This window comes from Chenopodium album, chromosome 3 (assembly GCF_948465745.1).
Source record: "Chenopodium album chromosome 3, dcCheAlbu1.1, whole genome shotgun sequence".
In the NCBI taxonomy this organism is placed as follows: domain Eukaryota; kingdom Viridiplantae; phylum Streptophyta; class Magnoliopsida; order Caryophyllales; family Amaranthaceae; genus Chenopodium; species Chenopodium album.
Window position 1 is genome coordinate 19,235,092 of NC_137836.1, and position 9,470 is coordinate 19,244,561.

General features: G+C 39.1%; 1 protein-coding gene across 1 annotated transcript; it reads right to left on the reverse strand.

The window, feature by feature from the left end:
* Window positions 1-4,404: 4,404 nt before the first annotated feature.
* On the reverse strand, window positions 4,405-6,630 carry LOC145624919 (uncharacterized). Its single transcript, XM_081678004.1, has one exon. The coding sequence runs from the start codon at window positions 6,628-6,630 to the stop codon at window positions 4,405-4,407; it is 2,226 nt and encodes a 741-aa protein (XP_081534130.1).
* Window positions 6,631-9,470: the final 2,840 nt, after the last annotated feature.

Below are 9,470 nucleotides of genomic sequence, written 5' to 3' on the forward strand. Positions count from 1 at the left end.
TATCATAAATAGAGGTATTAACGGATTTGTGGGTTATTGAAATAGGCCAAAACCCAATAGAACGGATCTTATAAGGTCACACTATGTGGTATACATTGAATATAAGAGGAAAGACCCATATTGGGCCCCGTCTAGGTGGTCAACCATGTAAAGCTAAGGAGAGGTTTTTGGGCTTCCTTCCCAATCTAAATATAATGAGATTTTATATAGATTAGGTTCCTAGGACTGAAAAAAGGTTAGTTAATCATTCAACATAATCAACAAACCCTAATTGGCAAACACAAGACTAGCCTCCCCCCTTCTCTCTCTCTCTCTCTCTCTCTTGCCTCTTCCTCCATTCGTGCGTGTGTGTGGTGGATCGAGTGGTGGTCGATTGTTCGTAGAAGGTTTTGATTACGGTGGTTTACCGCTCTCACCTAACCAGTTTTGTATTGGTTGATGTTCAATCAAAGCTTGTGTGTTGAGTATAGGAGCAATGCTTGGGGCTCTATTTCCCCTTACATTTGATCTAATCCTAACGTGGAATAATTCAAGCTGTAAAGGTATTATTATGTCATTTTTTATATGTTATGCATGTTGATCCTAATTAGGTGCAAACGAATTAGATTCGTGAAATTCCTTAATATTGTACGTAAATCCCTTCAAGGTTTAGATTGGACAAATAATGGGTTGTTAACAATTATGAAACAACAGGTTATTGAAGAAATGGTTTGAATTAAACAAGTTACGAGTTATAAATGGTTCGGACATAACAGATTAACAGGCTACAAGTTGTAAACATTTAGGTCACAATAGGTTACGGGTTGTAAACGGTTTGGTCAAAATTTGTTATGAGTTGTAAGTGGCTCGGTCATAACGAGTTACGAGTTGTAAACATTTTGCTCTCAACGAATTATGGGTTCTAAACGGTTCGGTCACAACATATTATGGGTTATAAATAGTTGGATGACAAGACGTTACAAGTTGGAATAGTTTGGGTTCATAAGATTTATATCGGGCTTAAACACTTTCGGTTTAAAATGGGTTGGGTTTAAACGTAATCAGTTCAACTTTTTCTCAGTTTGGGGAATTAACGGTTTGGCTTGATACGGGTCAGATCATCAACGGTTTGCACAAATTTGGCTCTGTTCAATTTTGGGTTGATCCATTTTTGATTTTTTGAAAAATGGGTTTTTAACGTTTAGTTTCTTTTCAGATCGGTTTGAAACTATCAGATTTATAAATGGTTCGCACATAATAGGTTACGAGTTGTAAATAATTAGATCACAATAGGTTATGGGTTATAAACGGTTCGGTCATAATATGTTATGAGTTGTAAACATTATACTATCAACGAATTACTGGTTGTAAACGGTTTGGTCACAACATGTTATAAATAGTTCGATGACAAAAGGTTAAAAGTTGGAATAGTTTGGGTTCATAAGATTTATATCGGGCTTAAACGAGTTTGGTTTAAAATGGGTCGGGTTTAAACGTAATCAGTTCAAGTTGTTCTCAGTTTGGGGGGTTAACGGTTCAGCTTGATACGGGTCGGGTCATCAACGGTTTGCACAAATTTGGCTCTGTTCAATTTTGGGTTGATCAGTTATTATTTATTCTTTTTTGAAATGGGTTTTTAACGTTTAGTTTCTTTTCAGATTGGTTTAAAACTGTCAGATTTAACGGTTTAGGTTAGAAATTGACGGCTCTAGTTGTAACAAATTTGGTTTCTGACAGATCAAGTCAATAACTAGATCATAATAATGTTCGTTTTATTAGATCTCAAGTTACAAAAACACTCTTGTCATTCTTTTTTATTTCACTGGTAAGGAGAATGGTCCAATTGGGCCAAAGTATCTCACTAGCCAACCCCGCTCGAATTAGTAGATTAGGCCCTTTGAAAGGGTAATAAAATGCTCATCCCAAAGTATCTATTCTAATGAGATTTGATATTATATAACATCAAGTTTGTGAGATGCAAACATTCCGCTAGACTAAACTTTGCTAAGTTAAATACTACTCCCTCCATTCCCGAAAGAACGATCCTTTTGGGTTGATTTCGCGGGTATTAATAAAGTTAAATAAGAAGAAGTAAATGTTAGATTTCGGGAAAACTCCTCAAATTGGAGTGTGTACCATTGATCACTTTAAATAATGTTACAAGACTATTCCTAATCACGTTAGGAATCTAATAAGATAATTATACAAAATATATACAAATATATCCGACAAATATTATCTAGAAAATAATATCTATCACACCCCCACAGTCGAAGCGGTAGGAGGACGAACGCAGAGACTGGATCTGAAGTCTAAAAATAGCTCCCTTGATAAGCCCTTAGTGAAGATGTCCGCAAAATGAAATCGTGAAGGCACATGTAGAACCCGAACTTCACCCAACGCAACCTTTTCCCGAACAAAGTGGATGTCCAATTCCACATGCTTGGTGCGTTGGTGATGGACCGGGTTACTAGAGAGATAGATTGCGCTGACATTATCACAATAAACGATAGTAGCCTGTCGAAGGGGACAATGAAGCTCCAATAATAAATTACGAAGCCAACAAGCTTCAGAAACCACATTTGCAACGCCTCGATACTCCGCCTCTGCACTTGATTTAGACAAGGTAGGCTGACGCTTTGCTGACCAAGAAACGAGGTTGTCCCCAAGAAAACAACAATAACCCGATGTGGAACGACGGGTGTCTGGACAACCTCCCCAGTCAGCGTCAGTATAAGTAATCAAGCGAGTAGGAGCAGAAGGATATAAATGTAAACCGTGATCAATAGTACCCTGAATATAACGCAGAATGCGTTTTAACGCATCAAAATGCGGCTCCCTGGGATCATGCATGAATAAACACACCTGTTGTACCGCATAAGCAATATCTGGACGAGTAAAAGTAAGATACTGAAGTGCACCTGCAAGACTGCGATACAAAGTAGGATCCCGGAATGGAGAACCCGAATTGGCACTAAGTTTAGACTTAGTGTCGACTGGAGTGGCGGCAGGCTTACAGGAACTCATACCTGCACGCTCTAATATTTCCTGTGCATATTTCTGTTGAGACAATAACATATAAGAAGGTGTGCGCGTAACTGCAATCCCCAAAAAGTAACTCAGTGGCCCTAAATTTGACATAGGAAATTCTGTCTGTAAGCTAGAAATAATTTCCGCGCGCAACCTGTTAGAAGAAGTGACTAGAATAATATCATCAACATAAAGCAGTAAATATGCCAAATCGTTCCCTTACCTAAAAGTGAAAAGAGAAGTGTCACTCTTAGCAATGATGAACCCCAACTTGATCAAATAATTCGCAAAACGTTGATACCAAGCCCTTGGGGCTTGTTTCAAACCATATAGAGCCTTGCGAAGACGACAAACATAGTCAGGTTTACTCCGATCATAGAAGCCCGGAGGTTGATGCATATAAACTGTTTCCTGTAGGTCACCATGTAGAAAAGCATTTTTAACATCTAACTGATGTATGGACCACTTTTTAGCCATAGCTAAACTGAGTACTGTGCGAATAGTAGCCGGTTTTACGACCGGACTAAATGTCTCATCACAATCAACTCCAATTTCCTGCGACTTACCATCACAAACAAGACAAGCTTTTTGCCTTTCAAGGTCACCATTAGCCTTGTATTTATGCTTAAATAGCCACATACAATTAACAACATTCACCCCCATAGGTTTAGGTACCAAATCCCAAGTTCCCGTTTTAATTAAAGCACTGTATTCATCTAACATCGCAACATTCCAATTATGGTCTTGGAGAGCTTGTTTGTGATTTTTGGGTAAAGGGGATTTATGCTCAATAGACAAGTGGGCATATTTTGGATTTGGTTTTGTAATGCCATGACGGGATCTCGTCTGCATTTGGGGTGACGTGAGAATGTGTGGTCTAGTGAGAATGGAGGACTGACGGGCTGGTGGAGTGAAGTGAGGTGGGCTAGGGGCAGCAGTGGGAGAATTTGGCCTTGGCTGGATAGGGCCCAGACGCGGGGAGGAAGGAGATCCAGCGCCCGAGTGATGGGTCGCTGGATTTGGGATGTTTGGTTCTGCTGGGCCCGCTTGGTTTCCAGCGGACAATGGTGAAGGCGGACCAGCGTGAATAGGGGTGGGATTATGGGTTTGGGCCTGATTTTGTGACGTGGGCTGCTGCAGTAATAAGTGAGTTAGTAGTGGAGAGATGTCATCAAAACCCAAAAATTTATAATCCCGCAAAGTAAATTTCTCAATGTCTTTAAAGGGAAAAGTAGACTCATCGAAGGTTACGTGCCTTGAAATAATAACTTTTCGGGTTACAAGGTCTAGGCATTTGTAGCTTCGATGGTTAGAGGGGTACCCTAAGAAGACACAAGGAGTTGACTTAGGAGCTAGTCTATGTGGAGCTGTAGCCGAAAGGTTAGGAAAACATAGTCACCCAAAAACCCGCAAATGATCATAAGATGGGTTTCTATGAAACAAAGTTTGAGTCGGGGTCTTATGCTTAAGAGATTTAGTTGGCAAAATATTTAGAAGATAATTGGCCGTTTCTAAAGCATGAGACCAATAAGACGGGGGTAAGGAAGCATGAAATAATAGAGTGCGGTTGACATTATTAATGGTTCTAATCATGCGTTCGGCTTTCCCATTTTGAGAGGAAGTGTGTGGACAAGAAAATCTGAAAACCATTCCATTATCAAGGCAAAATAACGGATCATTGTCAAATTCACGACCATGGTCACTTTGAAAGCATTTAACAGGACGTTCAAATTGAGTTTGCACATATTGTCGAAAATGTAAAAAACATTGGAAGGCTTGAGATTTGTAAGCAAGGGGGATAGCCCAAACATAATGAGTGAAATCATCAAGAAGAACCAAATAATATTTATGACCATTAATACTCCTAATTGGAGATGTCCACAAATCAGCATGAATAATATCAAAAGCAGGCACTGTATTATTATTTGAATCATAGAACGGAAGTCTAACATGTTTTCCTAATTGACAAGAAATGCAAAGAGAGGGGTCGTGCTCCTTATTACAAGAAATAAAATTATTGCTCCTAAGAAATTGTAAAGAGGAAGCCCCGGGATGTCCTAGACGATCATGCCACGGGGTGACTGCAGTGAGAGATGTGGCTAGGCATGTGCTTGGAGTATTTGAGGTGACTGGATAAAGTTCCCCGGCACTATTGCATCTCGTTATTACCCTCCCCGTACGAAGATCCTTCACAGAAAAACCATTAGGGTCAAATTCAATAGACACCGAATTATCAGAAGTAAATTTACGCACAGAAATAAGATTTTTGATAATTTGTGGTGCAAGAAGAACATTATTGAGCCTAAGAGAATTATTTGGAAGGATTGTGTGACCATAACCAGTAATTGGAATGCGATGACCATTGCCAACTAAAATATGATTATTAGTGCTTAAATTAAAAAGGGGAAGAAGTGTACCGGCATTGTTCGTCATATGGGAGGTTGCACCCGAGTCCATGTACCAACCATTGTCCGGAGTTGAGAGACCCATCGACGAGTAAGCACTGCCTAAGTCTGTTGGGGTCATTGGTGGGCCGTAGTTAGCTGGCCCAATGGAATAGGCCTGCTGTGGGGGGCGGCTTAGAATGCCCCTAGGCTGATACGACCCTGAAGTGGGAAAGGGCGCAGGTGGAGTAGCCCAACCTTGTTGCTGCCAAGTCTGCTGGGTATTGGGCCACTGCTGTTGGGCCCAAGACTGCTGACCCCAAGGCTTCCCAATAGGATTGGGCGTGGTTTGTTGCTGCCATTGTTGCTGTTGTTGATTCTGTTGCTGTTGCGGATTTGGGGACGCACCACGGCCTGGTCCACCACGACCACGACCCTTGCCACGTGACTTACCACCGCCGCCGCGACCCTTCCCGGAGGGCTGGCCTCCCTTGCCGCCGGCGGTCGGCTGCTGCTGTGATGAAGAGTCCGACTGGTGAGATGTTTGTTGTTGGGCAACAAACGAGGTCGGTGGTGGTGAAGTCTCATTATTCCGGCGTGTTTCCTCCAATAGAAGCCGAGAACGAGCAGTGTTAAAAGACGGCAACGGATTAGTTTGAGCTATCATAGTGGCTACTGTATCAAAATCCGTTTTGTTCAATCCCGCAACCATACGGAGTACCAATTTTTTATCCGAAACAGGTTGGTCGACGTTGGCTAATTGATCAGCGATGCTTTTCAATTGTTGACAGAAGGCAGTAACATTAGCAAAAGTATCAAGATGAAGAGTATTAAATTGGTTTTCGAGGTATACCGCCCTTGTACTCTTGTTATCTTGAAAAATATCTTTGATACGGTCCCAAATTTGTTGAGCAGTAGCTTTCCTAGACAACACGGTGTTGAGAAGATCAACAGAAATCGTTCCATAAATCCAGTGTTTAACAATCGCATCTAATCGAGTCCAAAACGCATCAGAGATGTCTGTGGGTTTCGGAGTCTTGGGATCGATATGATCAAGAATGTTATATGCACAAGCATGGTTCTCAAACAATTCAACCCATGTGAAATAATGGACGTTTGTGTAGTCAAGGGTAATCGGGATCGCTGTTTTGATATTGTTGACCGCGAGGGCCGGGTGAAATTCATTCACTGGTGGTTTTGGCGGTGGAGGAGGTGGTGTTTCGCCATCTTTTGTCATAGTTGCAAGCTAGTGAAAAAAGATCAGTGAAGAAGAAAAGGTGGGCGGCAGTTTGAGTAGCGGAAGCAAGAAGAAGGAAAAAAATAAAAAAACTAGGATCGTAACCTAAAGTTGTGATACCATGTTAGATTTCGGGAAAACTCCTCAAATTGGAGTGTGTACCATTGATCACTTTAAATAATGTTACAAGACTATTCCTAATCACGTTAGGAATCTAATAAGATAATTATACAAAATATATACAAATATATCCGACAAATATTATCTAGAAAATAATATCTATCAGTAAAAATATATTGGAAAGATACATTTACAAAATTTTATATGGGAAGCTAATTTTGCACAAATATTATTGCAAATTGGTGGTATTTTAATGCTAATTGCTCCTTCTTTTTGGGATTAAAATTAGGCCTGAGTCGTTCTTTCGGAGACGGAGGGAGTAATAATCCATTCGTCCGTGCTAATAAGTAATAACTATTGTAGATTCAAACTCTAAAAGTAATTCACCTTCACCACGGTTTCTGTGAAGTTTTTAATGGCAAGAAAGAGGAGCCAAAATATCGCACACACAAAACTATATTTACCTAAAATATCGCGATATCATGGAACCAAAATACCGCCCGAAAAACGTCATTCATACCAAACATCTAGGATCATAAGATAATGATTTCTTTCTTTGTTTACAATAACAATTAAAGGAATTAATAAATCTATATTTTAAACGTACTTAGGTAGCTATGTACTCTAACTACATTATTATTATATTGTTAAAAATAAAGTTCCAAGGTAAAAGAGAAAAGGTCCAAAATGACCTTATTGTAGTTAGATTAATTAGGAGTAATAATAATTAATTAATTAATACTCCATATGAAATTAAAAAAGATAATAAAAAATGGGTTTCTGTTTCTTACTTGCTTCCTTTAAAGATCTTTGTTGTTTTATCTTGCTTGTGGTAGCTGCACAGCACACAGGTTTTGTTAGATCCGAAGAAAAAGATGCCAAAATAAAATCTATGATTTTTTTAATTAATTACTGTTTTCCTTGTTGCTTTTCCAAGCGTCCAAGAATCCCTTTTACACCCTCATATAACAATTTTAGTCAAACCCTGTCTTTGACAAAATAAGGAAGAGTCAATCTTGTAAGAGAAAAAAAATTACTCCTTCCGTTTTTTAAAATTCACCCACATCCGTTTTGAGGTAATTTCAAAGGGAGGTTAGTGAAGTATTAGTAAATGAATAACGAGGGACATGAGGTTATTATACGTAAATTGATAGAGTATAAAACATATTCCTGGGCCTCAACCATCAGCTTAAGTTTTTGGTTGAGTTGGTCCACTAATATGGTATCGGAGCCAGCGTGACACAAATGTCACGGGTTCGAATCTCATCCACCCCCACTTTCAAGTGGAATATTAAGCGCTGGGTATGAGGAGGGCCCATGCTGCATCCACACTTCTAGCCCAAACGGGCTCTCGTGTGAGGGGGAGTGATAGAGTATAAAACATATTCCTGGGCCTCAACCATAAGTTTAAGCTATTATGTATGTATATAGTGGTACTATATATTCATTTGGTGATACTAAATAAGGGTTTGTTCACATTTACTGAGCTGAACTGAACTGATTGGAGCTGAACTGAACTAAACTGAAATTAAGTAAATGTGAGCAAACCCTAACTACGTGTAAAAATAGTATCACTACATAGTCAATGATATTATATAAGGTTTTAGTCGTACATTTAAAAGTGATTCCAATTACCCATCTCTCTTCTCCTTTTTCTCATCCCCGTGTGCTTTTCAACATTTTAGTATTTAAATGTATAACAAACCTACATTAGTGCTTCCTCTTGATGTATGTGCTTTTACTTTAATTTCATGTTAAGTAAGAAAAAATTACTGGCCATGTTTGGTATTTGGCTTTTTAATGGCTTTTTGGTTAGCTTTTGGCTTTTGGCTTTTTTAGGAGGTCAAACAGCCAAAAAATGTGTTTGGTAATTGGCTTTTTAGTCAGCGAAAAATCTGGCTTTTAAGCCAAAAGGAAAAAGCTGCTTTGAGTAGCTTTTTTGTTTTCTTTTGGCTTGTTGGCCCACAAATTATCTAATAAACAGCCAACAACCAACAATTAATTTACCCAAACACTTTTATAAACAACCAGCTTAAACAGCCAATTTCAAAAGCCATTATAAACAGCCAAATATTCCAGCTAGTCAAACAAGCCAAATGAACCAGCCAACAGCCAACCGCCAACAGCCATTTGCCAAACAAGGCCACTATCGTACCACTTTACTTTACCTCACGATATTTTTATATATTCACTCAACCTTTAGTAAGTAATATATATTTACTTTTTTCTTATACTTATTTACCTTTTATTATATTTTTCTTTATCTATGTAATTTGTACTTATACCACCAATTAATTCTCCTGAACACAAAAGTTACTTTGTACATTGTAATAGTGAAAGTACGTATAAGAAACATAGGATGTTTAGGGTAAAAATTACCCCCATTCATATGTGGATTAATTCCATAATGACACGTGACACAATCAAAGAGTGACATGTGTCCCTTTAGAATTATGACACGTTTAAGAACTTAAAAGAGCACCCGAAAAACAGAGTAAAGGGTCTCCTTATATCAGGAGGCCTAAATTCCGAGAAAGCCACAAAACGGCGCCCCTCTTAGGCCATGTGTCAGCATTTGATTGTGTCGTCAATCAAGACACGGAACTTTAAGGCAATAATCCTAAGAGGGGCACAATTCCCCACCCCTATAAATACCCCAATCATTTATGATGAGAGGGGTGAATTGGGACATAACATTAAAAAGAGCATTTAAGAGCTCC

Excerpts from the sequence above, each read along its gene's own strand:
- LOC145624919 (XM_081678004.1), bottom strand. The coding sequence starts at position 6,630 with ATGACAAAAGATGGCGAAACACCACCTCCTCCACCGCCAAAACCACCA.